This window comes from Aquila chrysaetos, chromosome 15 (assembly GCF_900496995.4).
Source record: "Aquila chrysaetos chrysaetos chromosome 15, bAquChr1.4, whole genome shotgun sequence".
Lineage (NCBI taxonomy): Eukaryota > Metazoa > Chordata > Aves > Accipitriformes > Accipitridae > Aquila > Aquila chrysaetos.
The window spans coordinates 30339557-30361224 of NC_044018.1; the positions used below are offsets into that span (position 1 = coordinate 30339557).

General features: G+C 49.8%; 1 protein-coding gene and 1 long non-coding RNA gene across 6 annotated transcripts in view; one reads left to right on the plus strand and one right to left on the minus strand.

The window, feature by feature from the left end:
• LOC115350888 (SAP domain containing ribonucleoprotein) overlaps positions 1-21667 on the minus strand; it is a 32136-nt gene extending 10469 nt beyond the window's left edge. For 4 of the 5 annotated variants that reach the window (XR_003926644.2, XM_030036962.2, XM_030036961.2 and 1 more), the window contains exons 1-9: positions 21499-21667; positions 20852-20951; positions 20527-20573; positions 19343-19410; positions 17865-17916; positions 14955-15028; positions 14235-14263; positions 13621-13646; positions 12270-12338 (exon numbers count right to left, since the gene is read on the minus strand). Coding sequence is in view for 4 of the 5 variants with exons in the window: in XM_030036962.2 (XP_029892822.1) it covers positions 12270-12338; positions 13621-13646; positions 14235-14263; positions 14955-15028; positions 17865-17916; positions 19343-19410; positions 20527-20573; positions 20852-20951; positions 21499-21534 (501 nt within the window). In the remaining variant the exon portion in view is untranslated. The remainder of the gene's footprint in view (positions 1-12269; positions 12339-13620; positions 13647-14234; positions 14264-14954; positions 15029-17864; positions 17917-19342; positions 19411-20526; positions 20574-20851; positions 20952-21498) is intronic. The other variant, XM_030036963.2, reaches the window with a different exon arrangement.
• On the plus strand, positions 6370-10988 carry LOC121233835. Its single transcript, XR_005934050.1, has 3 exons — positions 6370-7014; positions 8227-8233; positions 10431-10988. It is a non-coding gene; the product is annotated as an uncharacterized LOC121233835 (long non-coding RNA).
• Position 21668: the final 1 nt, after the last annotated feature.

Consider the following 21668-nt stretch of genomic DNA (forward strand, 5'->3'; position numbering starts at 1 on the left):
AGACTAACCTCAGCAACGTGGGTTTTTTTTGTTTGGTTGGTTTTTTTACACAAGCTAAAGGAAACAGGCAACTGCAAGCTGGTTCCTCATCTTTTCTTCCAACATATATCTTGGAAAACAGGTTGGGAAGGCAAAAACACCATCTGACTGCAATGTTTTTCTGTGCACCGTGTTGGGCAGGAGCCGCAACAGCCAGCGGTTCTGAGGTTTCTCTGTGTCAAGACACCACGGTTTTCACAGTTAGAAGTTTATGCTCACCTCAAACGGGATCAGCAGGGGAGGAAGAGAAGAAAGTCACAGACATGTGCTAAGAGTACACCTGCAACTCTCCCAGCGCCAAGTTAAAAAGCATTCTTCGACTTCGACGTCAAGGATGAAACAAACATGTCAGGAATGCTGCATGGCCGAGTGAAGGAGACGCATTTCAGGTGCACCACAAGGCAAAGGGCCTCAGAAGGGGCTTTTTATCTCTCTGCACCCGCCAAACAGCATCTTAAAAATCATATGGCATTTACAGAGGCTCTGCTCTCCTAAAGTTCACTGGCCCCAGCGTGGGAAGGCTTTGAGGCGAGCCCCCCGTGTTCGGCACAGACCCCAGGAGCATGTTTAAGAGCGATACACCTGGCTCTGGAATGGAAGGCCGGCAGAGTTAAAGCCACTTGGCAGAGCAAGAGAGTTTTCCCTCAAAGAGTCCAGCTGTTATTAAAAAGAGGCAATCGGGCGATGACTAAACATGATTTGAATTGCACATTAGCCCCAGATTTAAAAAAAAAAAAAAAAAATCCATTCTATTCAAACCCAACAAGCGCAAAAACGGCAACACACCACGGCAACATTAACCCTTCCCCTGCAAGCGGCAGTGCAAATCCACACGCCTCTGCAAGACAGTGGGACATGCCGAGCCCACCACACTGCCGGGTCCAGCAGACCTCCCTGGCCAGCTGAGAAGTGCCCCGTAGTGTCTATGTGCTGCTGCTTTACAAGCTAGATGAAGTCCCAGTAAAAGGAGGCGAAATTGCAGGGAGTTTGTAGAACAAGAAAACTCTTGGGTGCAAACATGCCCGCTGCGACTGCTAGGGTGGACAGCAAAGACGATCATCGGAGCCGTGCACGTTTATTCTCCTGGGGTTCCCAGAGAAAGCAGCTTAATTTTGACTCAAAGGAAGTTTTATCTCCAGGCTCTGTATACGTACCCTGGGAAGCCAGGTGAGCACTCACCACTCCTAACCCCAAAGGTAAAAGATTTTTCAATAATAAGTGAAGCAGGTTTGGAGAGAGACCAAAGAGTTTCCTCCTGCTGTGCAGAAGCTCCCAAGGCACCTTTGGCCTTGCAATGACTTTGCACCCCATAGACTGACCACTGCACACAAGTGCCAGCGGCTCAAGAGAGCGGAGTTAGCGACCCGTCAGTTTGAATATGACCAGGGAAAACTAAACTGGCCTGCAGGAGAAAACTGGCAGGGCAAAGCAGCACCTTCCAGTGCAATTTCACTGCCTGGAGTTTAATTCTAAGAGACTTTGTGCTAATCCATAAACTACTTCAAGCACTAACCTCTAAGCAGAGAAGCCCAGCACTGGCCATAACACAGTCCTTCACCCACCATTTACACCCGGATTCTCTTTGAGAAGTACCAGAGCGAAGGCTGGATTATCAGTTCTCTCCTAGACCCAATCCCTTTTCTCTGCCAAATAACTGTCCTGAGCTGAGGGCATGCCTGGACCCTGCATGTGCCCACACCAACAGCCCAGCCCTTCACCCAGGCAATGCCAGGGGACGGTCCACGTTTGACTTCTAGGCTGAACACTTGGTTTCCCAGCCTCACCCCACAGACCATCCTCCTCGTGTGCAGCAGCGGCAGGGATGAGCAACACAGCCCCACCTTCCAGCAGAAAGGCAAAGACAAAATCCTGCAGAGGGAGGACCTGGTGTAGAGGGTCATTTGATTAGATTTTGGACAGGGAACCAAACTCAGGAAGTTAGCTGCCCTATCCTAGCAAACAGGAACCGCACTACAGAAAGAGAGCTGGCATCCAAGAGCATCCAGGGCTGTCTCCAACCAGTAAGGTACCACAGAAAACCCAAACAACAGATGTCTGAGCAGCAGACGGAGAGAGGAAACATGCAGGCTGACAGCCTTCATCCACACACAGCCCAGCACCTCTACTCAGGATCTGTGTGGATGCTCATCACTTCCACACATAAAAGTCTTCAGACCTCTTTCAACCAGAAGAGATAAAAGGCGATGGATAAAACACTCAGAAAATACTTTATGTTTGATCATTTATGGTCACTTCATTTGGTTTGTCCAATATCACTAAAAGCTTGCGATCCTAGCAGAGCTCGAAGGGAAATCTAGCAAAAGAGCTGCTGCTCTGCAAATATTTGACTAACTAAACCCTAATACTTGTTAAATCTGTGCATTTATTCCTCCAGGATGGCAGCTCATGTGCCAGCGAGCCTCCGCTGGCCAGCCATATGCCAGAGTGGGAACAGTCCCATCTACAGGGACTCCTCCTCTCCTGGCCATATCTCCAGTACAAACAATCCCTCACTCGCTTTTATGCCTTTTAAATAACAAGAATGGCCAGAGCATGGGGAAAGGTATATTAGCCACTAAATTACCCATGGAATTAAGCTGTTCCATCCCAAATGTTGCTATTATAGGACCAGGTTTTTAAAGATGCTTCTTTCGGCCCTGTGGGATGAGCCCGGACACCTAATGGTCCAACCTACAAAAGCACATTACACATCTGCAGTTAAAACATCAGAAAACCTAAATCCACACGTGCTGACAAAGCCAGGCCTGGGAGACACCCAGCCATGCACCAGCAGCATCTCCACGGGGCACCCACTCACAGATGCTTCAGTAGAAAAGGTATTCAAGATGGTCCTGGATCTACATTCAAGAGTCTCTAAGCCCCCATGAGTTCAGCGCTCCCCAACCCTGCACCCATCCGTGCCCTAAAGGACCTTCCAGAAAGTGCAGAGCTGGGGAAGATCAGCTCTGCTATCTGATAACTGAATTGGAGAGGGTTTTCTGAAAAAGTGAGGCCTTCCATCGCCTAATTAGTAAGACTAGGAAAATTTTTAGGGGCCAAGACCATGGATCACTTGCCTTTACAGAGATTTTACTAACGCTCCTACAAAGCTGTCAGCACCGCATGCATGGCCATGAAGAGGAAGCTCAAAGTCCCCCTCAAAAGCCACAGACTTGGTGCAACATCACCGCAGAGCCCAGTGCTGCCAGCAGATGTGAAACCATCAAGTCTTCCAAGAACAGAAAGAGCTGCTTAAGTTATCTTAATTAAAAGTATTAAATAGAAAGGAGGGGATCCTCGGCAGAGCTGCGCACAGTTTGATTCACCCACACATTCCTCGCAGTCCCCCTCCACATGCGCACGACACACGCACCCCTCCGTGCATTTCATGGGGGGGGGGGGGTGGGGCTGTTTTTACTTTTGTCCTCTGAAGTGAAGAGGGGTTAAGGGGAAACCTGACTTTGTTTCTCTGGTTGAGACTCAAATAGGCTCTGGAAGGCAGGGAGCGAGAGCCGCGTCTGCCATTCTTCCCCTGCCGCTCCTCCAAATTCCTGCAGCCAAATGGTTCAAGAGCCCCTGAATGGGACATAATGACATCATTGATTGAATCATAATAGAGGGGGAAAGGGGGGGTGGGGAAAAGATGTATTTGTGTTACAGACAAAAGCGAAGTTCTGTTTCACAGCGGGGACCAATGAAGAACCAGATGACTGGGCAGAGGGAGGTCAGAGAGTCCCCCCCAGCATTGTCCCCCCCGGGAACGAGCCCTTCGCCACTCCCCGAAGGTTTGTCCAGGACGAGGAGCCCTTTCAGGCAGCGCCAGGATCAATGCGCGAGCAGGAGTCCCCCTGACCCCGCGCAGCGCTCTCGTCATTTATTTTTAAAATGACATCGTGGGTGTGTGTAAGTGTGCGTAAAGGGTTGGGGCGGAGGGGGAAGTGCTTCTGAAGGAATAATGGTAAACACCAAATAGCTTCAGGAGCTGGAGCCAGCAGCAGACAGGAGTGACAGCGTAGCACTAAGCCACGCAGTCACTTCTGGTTTGTTTGTTTCACAACAGCTTTCTTCCTTTGCGATAGGACTGTGGTGAACACGTAACCGCAGTTTTGGGACCCGGTTAGCTGAGCCATGATGGTGCTGCCCTGGCAGATGCCCTGCAGCCCAGCAGAAGACCCTCCGGCCCTTTTGGAGGGCAGCTGGACACCAAGTTGACAGTTGTATTGGAAACAAAGTTATGGGTTTCTTCAGCTGCTGTTTTTTCATCCTGCCTAGGCAAAGGCTAGAGAAAACATCCCATGATACCCAGTAAGCACTGAAAAGATAACGAAAGCCACAGTCTTATCAGCTGTAGAAGGTCATAAGATGTTCTCATGTGCCCAACCACAGGAGTTTCCAGTACAAAGAGAAGGACAGTGACACAGCATATGGATCCCACCACCAACCCTGGAGATGGCTCCGTGCGTAGGAGAGCCAAGGGCAGGCCCTGGGTACCTTACCCCATCCTAGGGTGGGCACACAGGCTCCAGCCCCCAAAGGGGCTGGCTCTGCCCAGCACCTCCCTCTACTCTTTCCTACAGCCCAAAACCTTCATGACAAGCTCATTCACACCCCAAATTCCCATGGCACCAAAACCACAGTCACTTAAGCACTGACCATAGTAAAGGGCAGCTCCACCTTTGCCTGATCTGGAGCTTATTCATGGGGAAGTGAGAACTAAGGCCTTGCAAAGCCCCTCGTAAAGTGCAAAGTCAGAAGGTCCAGAACTGAAAATTCAGGAAAGCCCTGACAGGTAAGGAACAAGAATCCCCAGCACAGCATGTGCAAGAGGGACAGGAGAGTCTGCCTGGAAGGGGGTTCACAAAAGGCTCTGGGGAGATCGGGAAGAGCCTGGTCATGGTGACGCCTGCTCACGGATAAGGCAGCCAGAAAGCAGCCAGCGTGATGGGAGAAAATAACACAATCAAGAAACACACAGGGCAGCTCTGCAACCCCAGCACTTGCCACAGCACCTTACTCGCTGCCATCACACAAGACCCACGCCACTGCCTGGGCTGTCCGAGAAGGGGAGGAAGCCGGTGGCAAGATTTACAAGAGCGTGGGTAGCTGAGGCAGCAGGAGAGAGGGAAATTATTTTGGATATGCTGGAGAGGAAATGCCAGAGGGGAGGAAATAACAGCAGCTGAGAGCACAGGTGACCAAGGGTCACAGCACAGGCACTGCGGAAGGGATGCTTCGAGACGCCTTCCAGCCCCTCAGGCACAGCGACTTACCCGCTGCACAGCTGAACTTGAACCCTTCCGGCACAACTGAGTTTTAGGAGAGCAGCAAAAAGCACCAGCATCCCCACCAAGGCAACAGGACAGGCTTCCCAGGAGCACTACGCTTGTGTTCCTGTGCGGTTATACGCCTGCAGGCACACGGTCAACCTGAAACCATGAAATTATGCTCCCACCTGAAAAGCATAACCTGTAGTTTGTGACAACACACCTAAGGCTCCTCATACCTCGTGCAGCATGACTGAGCTTTGCGTCTCATTAACTTCACTACTTCCTATTAGCATGACTCATTCACAGGAGCAGAGAGTACAACATTTAGAAGAGCAATGAGCGTTATGCCACTAAAATAGCAGAGACACTGGGGAGGCAGGAAACTTGAGTTTATTTCAAGCTTTTAAGATCTGCCTAGTCCAGAAAGGGCGACAACCCCTTGAAAGACATCTCAATCCAATACTTGCATTTCAAATTCATCTTTACTCTCTTGCACGGGAATCAATCTGCAAAGAGCCAGGCTCGCAGCAGCCTGCAATATGTGACCATTGAACACACCGGTGTAGAGGCTGACTTTTCCCCCCCAACACAGTGATTGCAGCTGTTCAGGTCCACAGGCACACATCACCTCGAGCTCCTTAGCGCTTCAGTGAGGTTTCTGCTAGATACCTTTTCCCTGCATACCAGTCTAGAGTTATTCACAAGAGAAGAGGCTGGTTAGACAAAACTTGTTATTTGCCTTCTAGGAAACACAAGACCTTAATTTCCTTGCACAATCCCATCGCATGCCAGCTGGATCACCAGGGATTGGGACTGGAAACCACAAATCCGTCCCTCTTCCCAGAGAAGACTGTTGCATTGCCCTTGGCCAGAGTGCATCGGGCCAGTGAAGACCACCACCGTGCCCCTCATGGGGAGACTGTTGCTTTGCCTTAAACAAAAAACACAAAAGGGAAAAAGATTGAGGTCTGTTAAACCTTTACATTTGTCTTGTAACCTCAGGTCTTATTTTCCCCAGGGTTGCAGCCCTACAAAGATCTGGGCTTATCTTCAAGCACACCAGTAAACCACATGCTGGCACATAGGCTCTGTCAAGCCTTCCCTTCCCATGCCTACGTCTCCAACAGCGGCTGCTCTGCGCTGCATCTCGCAGCCCAGGTCAGAGCCAGGGCCGGCCTGCAGCACGCCACGCAGCCTGTGTTCGACAGCATCTGACAGCCTTTGTCCAGAGGCACTCTGGTGCTGAGCTTCACCACGTCCAGGACAGGGACGGGGAGGGCTCTCTGGGTGCAGGAGTGTTAAAAACAAGAGTACAACCCCCCCACCATTACAAAAGGGTGAACATAAACATCTCGCCCGCCCTGCCCTTCACCCAGGGATGCTGCCTGCGCTGGCGATTCGGTCGACACAAACCCCTTCCCCAAGCAACCCGGGAGGGGGCAGGGGCAGCGGAGGCCTCGCTTACAGCACCCTTGTGTTAAAACGTCCATGACTGCCAGCACTATTCTTCACCTTGTCACTTCCCATTATCTTAAACCAACAGGCCCGCATTCAGCAGCTCAACTTGGAAAATAGTGACGTCACTTTGTAGGGGCTGGGGGAAGGAGAGGCAGCGAGGGGACAGGCAGCACACACCGATAGTTACTGTGGCATGCAGCTAAAGCACACAGAGAACTGAACACCGACCTGTGCGGGGCTCCTGTCCAAAGTTCTTCGAGGATTAGGGCTCAGCTTCTATAAATCCCTACAGGGCCCAGCTGGAAACTCTCCAGCATTTACCTGCAAAAGCATTAAGGCTGGAGTGCCCCAAACCCACTCTATCTCTCCTCAAGACTGACTTTTACCTTTTGGCTGAGGTTTACCTTTCAATACAGACGCCATTACCTATCTGCAGTCAGACCTGCTCAGCAACAGCTAAGGCAAAAAAAAGGCACGGAACAGCTCAGCCTCCTTCGAGTCATCTGCTGCTGAGCCTTCCACAAGCACTCCCATAGTTAGCATAGGCTAACGGCTTTCTGGACTCACAGAATCACATCTCACCAGCTTCCACACTCCTTGCTAATTGCATTATTTTGTATCTGGATCTTCCAACTTCGTTTCTGCACACCCATGCAATTCTAGCTGCATTCTTCTATCTGACCTAGTTTCTACTTTCTGCAGGACTACTGGAAAGTGTAACAAGTGAAAACACAAGGGTTGTTTTAGAGGGCTTTGCTTTCATTTTAGTCTTTAAACCAGGACTATTTTTTAATCTTCTCCCTCTGTAAAGCCAGCTGCCTTAGTTACCACTAGTCCAACTCAGAGGGAGATGGAAAATCCTTTCAAAATTACCTAAAGCAGCTTTTTAAAAATACCTACAAATATTAAGATTTAAAAGTACAATGTCATGGGCATTTCGAGGCACTTGGAAAGAAGTCCCAAGTGCGGCACCAGGACTCTGCCCACAGAAGCACTCTCATTCATCGTGCAGTCTATCACGACATACCCTCCACATCTGGCACACCACCCTGCCCGTTCCATGTGTCACTGTGATGCTGCTCCAAGGGAGAAAAACTTCTTTTACGTGGCTGATTTAAGGAGTACCAAGTGCTCCATAAGCCCATTCAAAAAGCAGAGCTCAGGCAGTGGTCCTGAAGAGGAACGATGTGCAGACAACACGCAGATGAGCCATCAACTCCTCAGGACAAATACAACCCCACTACGAATTTACAGCGTGGTGAAGACACTTTCCAGGGCCATCTTATATATATTCTAATCACAATGCACTACAGAAGGTAAAAGAGAAGGTGAGAGAAAAAGAGGAATTAAGATGAAGCACACAGAAAGAGAAGGGGCTGGGTTATAACCCAGAGGAGGCAGCTTTCCTCCACTCTGCCACAGCAGAGACTGGGTAGAAAGCAGAGAGGACAGCAACAGAAAGACACAAAGTCTGACAACAGGCAGAAAAAGTGAAGTTTGGAAAGAAAATAATATTCAGGGGCATGTGCCCTTTCAAACAATACAGGAGGTATCTCTTCAAACTGACAGCAAAAGGCATTTCTTGACGACAAACTGGCCACATAAGCCAATCACACTTCTCAAAAAATGCAGGCATATGCCACCACGCGTGACATGTCCGTCCCTGGTGCTCACTAGAAACAATCCTCGTCCATGAATCCTTTTTCCTTTCCTCTGCCAACATCTCCCCCCGCCACCACCCTTTGCTTCCTTGGTGGTTAATAGCTTCTCATCCGGGGCTGGCGGGGGGTGTTTGGAAAGATTGCAGGCAGAAAAATTATCCAGGAAAAGGATTCCTCCTCAGCACGTTATTATAAGCTTGCTGGAAGCCAAACAATTAAGCCAATTGTTTTCTCTCTCTCATTTAGCTATTTTGTATACACACAGACTTTCTGCTGGTCCACTGACCCCTGCTCTCCTCCAACACCACACGAACGTCACGCAGTCAGCCTGCCAGCTCTGGCCAGCTGATCTCAGGCGAGCGCAGCTCTTGTCTGCTCCATGTAAAACACATTCTCATTAAATGGAATTAAACCAGCATTAATCTAGAATCATGACGGGTGGCCATATTAAAACATTAACTCTTCCTAGCCAGGAGAGTCAGTACCTTTTGATCAAGGGGATACTTTAGCATCCTGTGCTGCTACTGCTGCTCAGGATCCAACCCGGGACGCCTGCAGGGCTCTCAACATGTCTTATGGCTACAATGCTCCAGCTGTAAAATGGAAGACTTGCAACCAGGCAAAGAAAAATGAAGTTATTCAAGGTGACACACGGCTCAGGAGCCGCACTCCTCGCTCTGCCTCACTACAGACAGGTCACCGCACCTCTCAACAGACACATAAACCTCCCCCTGCTCTGAGAAATCACCAAGCTGGTGATGGGACAAGTCTCCCATGAAGAGGGATGAGAACGCTAGGCATGCATACGGAGATTTGCGGCAAAAATCCTTTGTTTCACCCCCAGCTCATGGAAACATGCTGGGGAGAAGAGGGCTCTGAGTGGGGACTCCTGACTCGGAGCGACCTCGGAGCAGAGTCACTTCACCTCTCTGCTCCCAACCTCTGAACGGCCGAGGGTTAATCAGCTAATCGTTTGTAAGGCAGTTTGAGACCTCCACGTTTAAGAGGAGATATAAAAGCCAATTATTTTAGTCATCTGTTCAGATTGGGAAAGGTATTTGATAATGTAATACAAAGGTGGCAAACAGAGCTTTTATGTTATCCCAAGGGCTCTTGCTGTCCATTTGGTGCCAACACTTTCTCAGCAGGAGACTTACAAGGTTATTTTATACATAAAGAGCAAACCACCCCCTTGGAGAAAAGCTTCTGAATCACAGCCACAACGCAGGCAGCTCCCTCTGCAGCATCAAACCCTGCATATAAAACATGCAGCTAAACATCCTCCCCTGGGGAGACGAGAGTTTGAGTGTTACAGGGAGCAGCTGCTATAGAGAGGGAACATTTACAAGTGTGGGGGGTTAAGTACAACTAACAGGAGTCAAGGGATGGTAGCTTTAGGTCAGCGAACGTGTGCTTTAACAGGAGGCCTCGGAGGGGAGAGTCAGTGCTACAGGGAGATAAACGCTTGCTTGATTTATTTTAAAAATTAATTTGATGGCCCCGTACTGCCTTGAGACAAATGAGCACCTGCCTCTTCTGCTCCAGCACCACCAACCTTTCTGTTCGCCTGCTCTCTTCCCAGCGACCAGGGTCTCGCTTTCCCTTTAGGCAGAGAGGAAGATTTTAAACTTGAAAGATTTCTACCCCAGAGGGCTAACAGAGGGGGAAGGGGGGTTCAAAGCTACAGATGAGTTCACAGCCACTAACGCAGCTCTGCATTTGCTCCCTGGCTCACAGCAGGTCTGAAATCCCCCTTAGCTACGATTCTCCCCCCCACATCCCTACCCCTCCCCAAACCAATTTGAATAGGAAATGAAGTGTGGCTCCGTGGAGACAATGGTTTATTGTAAAGTTTTTGCTGCGACGCACGGTATAAAAACCTGCCAAGACACATGTAAACATTCGCAACTGCTAGGCTCCTCCATAATGAAAAGCTATAAAGAACACCCAGGTGGGAAGCACAATACTACCAGCTAATTAAAGTAACCAATAATATTCCTCCCAGGAATGCAAGAGAGTGTTCCGCTCAGTGGGAGAAGCCACTTCTAAGCCCATGAACTCGGCTTCCTGGTGGAGCAAACAAAAAAAGAGACACAGCGCAGCGAGGCAAGCCCTGCCGCTGGACACCGCTCCGCAGAGCGTGCGGCGAGAGCTCGCGGGGGACACAAAGCGCAGCGTCGGGCAATCTGGAGGCAAGAGCCAGCCCTGCCACCGACTCCTGACCTTGGGCAAGTCATTTTCCCCACTGGTAGGTCTCCATCTGTACAACAGGGAGCAGTTCATTAGTATACAGCAAGCTGCATTTGCTGGTGAACGGCTTGAGGAGCTCAGGCCTCGCACTTCGGTGGTTTCAGGTTTTTGCCATGTACAGGCACCACGGTACAACCCGGGAAGCCTGCTCCTTCCATAAGCCCTGGCTTTATTAAGCTGCAGCCATACAATCCTACCCAGGGAAGGCCACGGCCATAAACATTGACAAGGCATATATTCCTCCTGAAAAATGGGAGCTCCTAGTGACAGGGTTAATGATGTTTGAGCAGCCTCTCACCCTGAGCTCCACATATCCCAGCTTTAATGCACTGGCCTCCTTCCCCCACCCCCAAAGGGACAGGAGAGGGAAGGGGGGGGAACAGCGACCTCCAATGCCAGATATTTTCTACATCAGTGAATTCCCAGGGCCAGTGGAATAAAGCAGAACACTCGTATGTGGAGAAACAGGCAGCAAAAAAGGTCAAATCCATCCCCCCCGAGGAGGAGAGGGGCTTATTTCACAGGGATGGAGAGAAGATGAAGCTCCCCTGGCTCTCACTCTTTTCCGCATCGAGAAGAGAGGTCTCCATGCCAACATTATCCAGCTGTTACAGCTGGACAATTCTTTTTCACTCCCCACTATTTCTGAACAGTGCTGCAGCACGAGGTTCGTTACAGCCCAGAAGAGGAAAAGGCTATTTTTGTTTGGGAAGTGCACAGGATGTTGTATTAATCTCAGAGTATATATTTATCCTTTCTTCTGTTTTCCCCAAACATGCTAAATTAATCTTCTCCCCCATTTGCTACAGAACACATTTAGGCAAGGGGTTATCACACCGGTAAGCACACCATTCTCCAGCACACGTTTACCTCCAGGCCCCCCCAGCACATTCAGCACCCTTCAGCACAGCCCACCCCTACAGCTGGAGACAAGAGCGTGGCTCCATCTCCTGCCCCACCGACAGAACCCCGCAGTCAGCTCCAGCATGCAAAGGCAGAGCTAAATCAGTTGCTAGGTATGAGGACCAGAAAAGGGGTTACGCTCAGAAGCTTGTGTATATTTCTCCCCTGGAAAAAATAAATAGCTTTAGGACCAAATCCATCCCCCTACAAAGCTCATCTCATTTGTACTTCAAAGAGTTATTTCCTACCAGGGAGCTCTGGACGCCTTCTCTTCAGAGAGCTCATTACCTTGGTCTTTACAGACTTGGCTCCTACCCCAATCAGAAATGTGCACTTACACAGTGCGAGTCAAATGCCTGAAAACAAACCAATTACACAGCCCGCTAAACGGTGTCTCTGCCCATGTTAAAATTTGGATGAACAATCTTAAAATGCAACACCTCCATTCAGCAGTTGTAACTCTCTCAAAACCATATCAAGAGTCACACACACAAAAACAAACAGAAGGAAAGATGAAGGAAACAGTGTTGACAAGACTCCCCTGGGGTCCAGGGCCCATGCCGCTGCACTAATAACAAGACGTAAAACCTCAAGCAGCACAAAGGCTTTGAACAGTCACGGCACACTACGAGCTGGAGCACCGGGCTTATCTGGAGGTGCAAAGAGTGTCCTGGAGGCCAAGGCACCTTACCTTCTTGGAGAGCGAGGAGACATTCAACCCAAATCTTTGAGCCCTTTCCTTTAATTTATCCATGTTTACCTACAAAGACATAGGAAACAATTTATTTTTTTTTTTTAAAGTCACCAGCACCCAAGTTGCAGGGATAAAGATAAGGCTGCCTCCCGGAAAAGCCTCCCGGAACAGACTTGTGCACAGTGCTCAGCCTGAGGGAAAACTCCTCTGGGCACTGTGCTGCACTGCCATCCAGCAGCAACAGCTCCTGCCAGCACCAAGGGCTGCAAGACAGAACCAGTGTCCCAAACAAAGCTGCCAGAAACTGCCAGTCTGCCCCTTCGTTTCCTCAAACCAACCAAAGGATAAAGACCCCAGGTGCTGTTCCCCCTCCTGAAGGAGCGGTGGTTTCAGACTGTTACTGTGAGCCAGCTGTACCTGGTACCTTTGCTGTAGCGGTCTGGTCAACACAAACAAAAGATAAACAGCCTCGTAGGCAAACTTGCCAGTACTCCTAAAAGTTATCACTGCTATCTGGCTGCCACAGGTTTAAGAAGCCATTGCTGTACCCTCGCCCTTCCAAAACTATTGTGTCACATCTAATCAGGTCCCCAGACCAAGCAGCTTCCCAACACATCACCCAGCCTGACTGGTTTCGCTGAGAGGCGTCAGCCACCGTTACGGCACTTATCCCTAACGAACGCAGACCTTCAGGGACAAGCCTTCCATAGCACGTAGTTCTGCAGAGGGAACCCCGGTGCTACTCCGCCTCGCAGACGCTCATGCAAGATCTTTTATGCCCCTGGTACCAGAGAAAAACCTACAACCTTGCCTGGTGACAGATCGTGGCTTAACTCTGTTCTGCTCATCCTCAATTGAGCAGGCAAACACTGCGCCGGCTGCCCAATCTGACAGAGCTCTCAGCCCTGCACACTTTGGTGCCTCCTACTTAGACCTGGAATTCAGACGGGCAAAGCAGCATCAGCCATTAAAAGCAGAGTAATTTACTACAGGTCATTCGTTATTTCCATTCCCCAGGCATAATTCAAGCAATTCAAACAAAAACAGAGAATGAAAGTCAGGCATATGAAAAAAACCCAAATATCCATCTTTGTTCCTTTCAGCATTTCATTCTAAAATCAGCTCATCTGAGAAAACTGTCACAGAGGCAGCCACAGGGATGTGAACCCATCAAGTTCAGTGCCAGCATAACATCCAGGTGGGCTACATCATTAACTCTCACTCCACATATGTTGTTCCTGGACCATTTTGATAGTTTACCACTGCAGACAGGAACCTCTTTCTACAAATTACAACATGTGTTAAGGGCCTGACCAGCAGTAACTCAAGAACAAGAAGCATGTCTTACCGTGGGCTTGCTGTCTGCAGAGAGGCCTGAAATGAGGAGGCAAGAAAAAGAAAACCCAGTTAGAGAACAAACATCAGGAGCAGCAACTTATCTAAAAGGAGGTGCAGTAAAGTCACAGCACTGCCTGAAGCAGTCCTGCACCCATCCCACCATAGACTAGTGAAGAACTGCTGTCCCATTTTTCCCAGGTTCCATCTCTGCTCACTACAGAATGAGTCTCCCAATTTCTTTTTCACCTTCAAATCAGCTTCTCCACCCGCAAAACTGCTGCCGTCCCACCTCGCTAAGACAGCTTTGGCAACTGAACCTGGCATTTTATGAAGCCAAACGACATCTGGCACTCTGTTTAAGGATACCACAGGAAACTCTAGCTACCCTCTTCCAGCTCTGCTTAGAAAAAATAGATACTGGGAAAAGTGTCTGAACTACCAAGGGAACAACACGCGTCCTTTTCTTCCTGATTCTACAATTCCCACTCAGAGCTCCTGGGCATGGTCAGGAAAAGGGACAGAAGTGAAAACAAAAGGTAGTCCCACCGGGATTTTTATTCCCAGGAGTAATTAAGTATTTGCAGCAAGGTCACTCCATGGATTGGTTCTGCTTCACCTCCTCACCTTTAGTCGAAACTGTGGCCAAACCAAACCTGCCGAAGGTAAACAGAGCTTAGTCAGAGACTCGGGCAAAGATAAGGTCAGCCAATACCTGACATGTCAAGTCTTATGTGTGAACTTTTCCTTCAAATACTTTTCATGAGTGTACTTGAGTAAAACTGGTTTGGGGGCAAGATTAACTGGAACACACTATTATTGGCTAATGTAATTACTGCAGCAGCTCCTGAGCTTACTCTGCGTACAGCAATTCCCCACTTTCTTCGTAAAACCAACCTCAAAGTCCAGAAAGCTAGTTGTATCACCAGCAGTTCACCTTTTTTCCCTTTCACTGCCCTGTCTTTCCAGAATACCTGTGAGAACTGACCAAATTTCACCAGTATTTCAGCCCAAGCAACCCGTAAAGCATGCATCAAGCACTCCACAATCAGACAAAGCCCAAATTTGACACGGGGCTCTCCTGCCTCATGAGGAGGACCACCTCCCTGCAGGTGTAACACAGCACACGTCTGCAAACCCTCCAGTAAACCTGTCCACCGTTTGTTCAGGCTGGGGGCAACCTCCACCTCATTTTTCAGACTCCTCCCCAGCGTTGCTGTCCCACCACCCGAGCACAGCACAGAGCCAGGTTCACCTCACACTAACACAACCTGCCACTGGCAGACGTGTCCGGAGAGGTCTTCTCTCAGGCAAGAAGAGGGGAGAAGGCTCCAAGTGTAGACTCACCGAGCTGCCCGTGCTGCCTTCTTGCTCTCCAGGCTCACGGGCACATTGAAGCGTTCAGCCCTCTTCTGCATTCGCTGGAGGAGGGAGAGAAAGGAACCAACTGAGGAAAAGCAAAAATTTGAAGGGTACAGAAAGGAGGTTCTGCAGACAGAGAGAGGCACGCAAACTCAACACATGGTGGCCTAACACTCCAACGTGCCCTGCCAGACCAGCAGCATGCAGCCTGGAAAGGGGAAAAGCACCCCGCTGTACCCGCAGGTAAAGGGAGAGTTGCTGCAGGCACCTTCCCTTGGCTTGTGCCATCCAAGAAGCCACCCCGCAGCCTCCAGGACATACGCTTGACCAAAAGGTGCTCTCATGGTTCTGATAAACACAGGCCTAATAAAAAAACTCATAAAAAAGGTATGCCATTACTCTACTGCTCAGAGACCGTTCCTAGGAAAGGAGACGTGCAAAAAGAGAATGGGACCAGGGAGCTGACAGAGACAGGCGACTATTTTAAGATAATACAAGGCTGCAACTGTGCTGGAGGCTGGCGTGCCGCACACCTCTCCCAGGGAAGCCCTTGTGCCAGAGGGAAAGGAGCAGTGCTCCTGGCAGGGACTACAAAGGGAACTGCCCTGACTTCCCTCCTGGAGGCAGGAAGCAAGCAGTAGGCACAACCAGCTTCGGCTGATTTGCAAGAAGGGAGGCAAACAAGATTTCCTTTTCTTCCCCCCTAAGCAAAAGGCCAAAGAAATATGCTAGAAAAGGGGATGGGGGGGTGTTTGTTTTCAGGGAACTTATTTATTTGGCACAAGCCTTTTCACAAGAAGCCGACACTATTCATGAACTTGGCTCAGCCTTGCAAGCAGAGTTTGCCATTAGCAGTGCAATTCAAGACGAAGTTCAGCTACGCAGAAAGGAGTCGGCCTGCTGCCCTTGCTGCAGGCAAGGCTCGCCTGGCTTGGAGCACACTGCCCTGGGCACGGAAAAGCTTGGAAACATCAGAAGCACAAGGGTTTGCACCTAGGAGTGTTAAATCCCCTTAAAAGCTTAAGGGAAATATTTAACATTTTATTATTACGCAAGGGCCCAAAAATGTGTTTGGTGCTTTAAAGGTTAGAGAAACAGATATTATTTTAATGGAAACATTTACTTTAGCCAAAAGCACAGCAAGAAGCGTAATAAACATGTGCATCAAAACATAAATGTTTAGAAAAGATGGATTAGGAACACCACTCCTAATAGTGTCAGTACTGAGGAACTTTTACTCAACTGAGTAGAAACAATAAAGACAGAAAAAAATGTACCACTCGGGTCAAAGCATATTTCCTTATTCTTTCTGACACTCTGAAGAATATCAAAAGAAATACCTGAAGAGGCAGCTTCTGAAAGGACTCTCGACTACAGCCAAGCCATGCCAGATCAGAGCAAAGGTTCCACTACCCCAGTATCCCCCCAAAGGTGACTATTACAGTCAGACGGGTAGTCTGCCTCCTTTACACCCTCCCAGACTCAAGTAATCCACAGCAAACGACTGACTGAATTTCAGGCTGTGCTCACATTTGCATTCGTTTATCCCTGATGGTTGTCGCCCTTCCTAGGAATTTGTCTCCTTGCTTTTTGAACTCATCTGCATTTCTAGCATCTGTAAGAGCCCACATTAACAGCCTCCAGTGTTCAATTATGCATTGTATGGGAAAATAATTCCTTTCTATCTTCAAAAACCATCTACAACATAATTTTGCTGAGACCTGATTCACTCTCAGTCAAAAAAAAAAAGTGGATTTCCTGGGAACAGATTTGTCAGAATTTAGAGAAAAACAAAGGGCAAGAGTATAACTTCAGCAACTTCGCTTAATGAGCTCTTTAACCAGCTACGGCCAAGGGGAGCCCCACATCACAGGGGACATTGCTCCTTCAGCAACAGTTCCAGCTCACATCAGGTACTATGTTTCTCCTCATAACTCCCTGACTGAGGTCATAATCCTCTGCTTGCGACATCACCCTGGTTGCTGTGGAAATGATCGTGTCCCAAACAGAAGATTAAAACTCTAAAGTAGTGGTGAACAGCAGGGAGACAAGAATCATGTTTTCATAGTGATTTCTTTCTTATGGAACACGAGCAAAAAAATAAGAGGGGGGATTAGAGAACCACAATCAGATTCCTGAAACTCAAAGTTTCGCAAAGTTTTCCCAGAGGAATTGGCAGCTTCTAAGTATGTTTGTTTTAAATAAGCCCAGCAAATGCAAGCGGCAAAGTTAAAGAAGATAAAGATGAGATGATCTGTTAGCTTGTATCAGTTCCTCCCCAACTGATTACTCCCTAAAGCATATCCTCAACAAAGCTTTGTAGTTTTACGTGTCCGAAACAATCGGGCTTGCAGCAAGTCGTGAGGGACAGGGATGTGCCATGGCCTGATGAACTCCACAGAGGAACTTTTCACGTTCGCAATAGCAGGAAACACAATTTATACACCAGAATCATAACAGAGGCAGTTCAAGTCTATCAGTCTTTATGATCCAGAGCAGAGGACGCTACAGGGCAAAGTCCATCTTTGTCTGCGATGGAACGACACCCCAGGAATGACTCAGCTTGCCGCTGCTAAGTTGGAAATATTGAGGTAGGGTCAACGGTGGTTGGTGGCAGAAAGCAACGGCAGTGAGCAGCAAGGAAAGAGGCATTAACGGACAATTGAGAGAAACATTCCTTAAGATCTAGCATCAAAATGAAATGTGCCATGGGGTCACCACCCTGCCAGGTCACTCCACCGCCAGCGACCAGTCATTAATATAAAATCAAGGAAAAATAAAGCAGGTTTACAATGGAAACACTGACACTGCCTCAGCAACACACAAAAGAGACTTTGAATGAAGTGAATACGGAAACCGACACCTCGGAGGATGAAGTAGCAGAAGGAACCTTACCTCCATCTGCGATATTTCTGATGTTATTTTCACTACCTTCTTTTCCGTAATCCTAGAGGTGTGTGGGAAAGAGAGAAATCAGTCAGAAGAGCTCTCATTAGTTTCACAAGCATGCCCCAGTAGCAGAGGTATTGGGGTTCTCTCCTCCCAGCCACTAGTCTCTGGCAACACCACCACCATCTTAACTGAGGGCCTGTTTTTAACCGAGAACAGCCACAAGCCAGCATCCCCCTTATGAGGGCAAGTTTAGAGCCAGATATCGATGCTAAGTGAAGTATGAAGCCTGTGAAACTTTTAACCAAAGTCTAGGGTGTATTAGGGGCAGGAAACACACGGCCCAGTGAAGGTGCAGCCGCGGGTTCTCCTGTGAGCCTAACTAGTGCCTTGAGCACTCCCGAATTCCTTTGGCAATGATGGCAAGCAAGCTGGAAAAGACACAAGAACCAGCCACACTCTCACCCATTCTCTACACAGGCTTGGAGGAATAACTCCATTTAAGGCAAGAGAAACATTCTGTGATTTTAGTAGGGCGCTGCAGATGCATCTCGAAATGCTAGGGGGATATTACAGCAAGAGGCCGCAGACCTACACACCCAAGAATAACCCCCTGCCCATCTTAAGGCTCTTAACAGTAACATTCAGCTCTTGTTAGAAGCCCAAAGCCTCGACTGCAAGCCCCAAAGAGCTTTATTCCTTTATGGCCCACAAATACAAAGGATTGTTCTGTTCTAGTTCATGGGACAGCCGCAGGCAACTTTCCCCAGGTCAGCCCCAGCACCCCGAGCCCAGGCTCCATTTCAAACACACACTTCCTGAACAATGTGCAGCTGACAACAGCGGGACCAGTAAAAAGACTGAACAAAAATATAATGGAGTGGGCGTGCTCCAAAGTTTATGCTCCGAAAACAGAGCTCAGGCTCGAGGGGGAAAACAAAAGAGGAAGAGACAAAGTTCGGAAGTTCCCAGGCTAAATGAAATAGCATCCTCCTCCTCCAAACAACTCCCATAAAACAGTGGGTCACAGCCAGCCTCATTAAGGTCTCCCATTTAGAAAAATGCACTGCTTTTGTTCCAGATTCCCGGACAGGTTTCTCATTTTATGCCCTGAAAGGTAGTAATGGTTTAATGGCACTTTCACAGGAAGCAATTCTGCCTGGGACCTGGCGCTTGCTGGCGCGGCTCAGCGGGCACAGGACGCCCCCTCCTGCCCACACGGCCACCTCGGGCCCGCCGGCTGCAAGCCCAGGGCTCACTTCGGGCTCGCTTCGTCCTGTGAGCCACGGAGGGGAGAGCAGCCCCACAGACAGACAGACGGACAGACCACCGCGTTATCACACAGGGCTCAGGCAAGGGCCACAATCCTGCTCTAACGCGTGCGAGCCGCAACCCCCTTTCATCCCAAACTCCAAAAACAGGGCTGTGCTGCCGGCCCTCGCACCCCACGGGTTTGCTTTGTTCTACTCAGAAAGGATAGTTACACATCAGGCGATTTTACAGGAGGCTCTTCTACTTTGACAGGTGGCTCTACCGGCTTCGGCTCTTCTTCCTGCAAGTCAAGGAGTTGAGAGGAGGTCAGATAATAAATACTCCAGCCAGCTGACCAAGAGAGAAACACCACAGCAGGGACACTGTCAAGTCTTTTGGGTTCTCACTGGTTTAAAAGGCACATGCCTATAATTCAGCCTGCACATATCCAAAGATTTCTGTACGATTTGTTTAACTCTGCCCACTAAGGCAAGGTCTGCAGCAAGAAGTAATATTACGCGCTCACAGCCTCAGTCTGGCAGGGTTTGAACACTAGCTGTTATGGACACAGACTCTTGTTTTGTTTTCCCAAAGTCTAAACTCTTACCAGAAGGTCTGGGCTTCACAAGGCTTCGGAAGTAACTCAAGCGAGACAGTCTCCAGCCCGCAAGTGGAGCGGCAAACAACATCGAAACTACACAGCGCTCACGCTCAATGCCCAGCATCAATCTGGTAAGACCCATCTCACTTCTCGCCAAATACTTTTTGTGAAACTGGGGAGAAATCTCCCATATCCTCCACCCGCCCTTGCGTCACATGCATTTGCCAAGCAGCGAAGAGCCCGACAGTTGGAAGAATCGGTTCTCGCTGGTGTTTTAAGCACAAAGTGCTTTCCCAGGTCAGATCTCCTCACCTCCCTCAGAACAAATTCTCCTGCTTTAAGGCTTGCCCCCACAGGCCGCCCAGCCCAGCCCGGGCCCGGCACAGTCAGGGTACCGGCTGGCCAACTTTTTCTTACATGTCCTTTCTTAAAAAGCAGGCCACGCTCCAATCACATTTGCTGTTCAGTTCATGACAAAAACCACTGGGCAATGAGGTGTGAATCCTGCTGAACACGGACAGAATGACCCTGCTCTGAAGTGGCAGCCACACACCAAGATTACATAGTCTGCCAGAACCCCGTACCACATGCTCTGCCTGCTAACAGAGCAACATCGAGCCTTTGGCGTAAAAAATAGGAGGTTTAGACCCAACAAGGAATGACAATGGTGCTTTAAAATAGACACGGCCTCTGGTATTGCAGCGTTCCTTGCGCACAGAACCGGAACGCAGCCTGTGGGAGGTCGCGTGCCCCCAGGCAAACCAGAAGCCCCTGCATGGGCCGTCGGCAGGACAGTCTGCCCAGCAGAAGACTTACCTCTATTTCTTCTCCCAAGACATCTTCTTCATTTGCTTCTTCTTCAGCTGGAGGACAAAACAACAGAGCAATTGCAGTAGCAAATTACTTTAGTAATATCTCTGGCTTCTCAGATAAAGCCTACTATGAGAATTTTACTTGGGAAAGCAGGAAGCAAAGGCAGTTACAGCAAAGGACTCAGACCAGAGTTCTTCTCCTTCACCCTCATGTTCCACGTGAAGCCCAGGAGATCTCTCACCACCGATAACCCCAGAGCAACCCCCAGCTCGTAAGGACTTTGGGAAGGAGCCCGCTAACGAGCCGCCCCACTCAACAAGGCACCCACCGTGCTCCTCCAGGTAAGCCTGGAGCCTGTTGATCAGATCCTGCTTGTTGCCTTTTGCTTCCAGGCCGCGAGCCAGACACTCCTGCTTCAGTTCAGCCAACTACAGAACGCAAGAAGCTTCCAGTTAGCGCGTGCAGAAGCACACCAAGAACATAAAAAAAAATTATAATTAGAAAAAGCATATAAATAAGCCAAGGCGATTTGGGCTTTTTTTAGGAGCCTCGAAGGCCATCTCCTCACGTCAAACACCAGTCGCGCCCCTGGGCTCCCAGGATTTCCCCCCAAACAGGCTGGTTCCCTCCTCAGCGCCGGAGAAGGATCGCTCCCCGCCGCCTGTCACGGGCCGGGCCGGGCAACCGGAGAACGGCGTGGGTGCCCCGGAGGGCAGGGGCATCGCCAGGGACCCCCCCACCGCCACCGCCTCCCCCGGGCGGGCAGCGGCGAGAGGGCGGCTGCCAGGCGAGACTGAGAAGGACCCGGGCAGGAGGGGTGACCGCCGGAGGTGGGGAACCCTCCCGGGACACCGGGGGACACCGGAGGGGAGGGGGGGGCCAGGCCGGCGGGAGCCCGGGGCCCACAGCTGCCCGGGCCGGGACAGGCCGCGACCCCCGCCCCTCCCCGAGCTCCGCAGGCCGCTCGGCCGGTACCTTCAGCTTATGGAGCTCCACAGTCTCCGCCGCCATCTTGTCGCCCCCTCAGCCCGTTGCCGTCCCCGCCCCCGTTGACCGCCCATCACCCAATCGACGCCGCCCTTCCTCAACCGGCGATTTCAAACCACTTCCCAACACCGCTTCTCACGACTGGCCGGGCCTCCCCC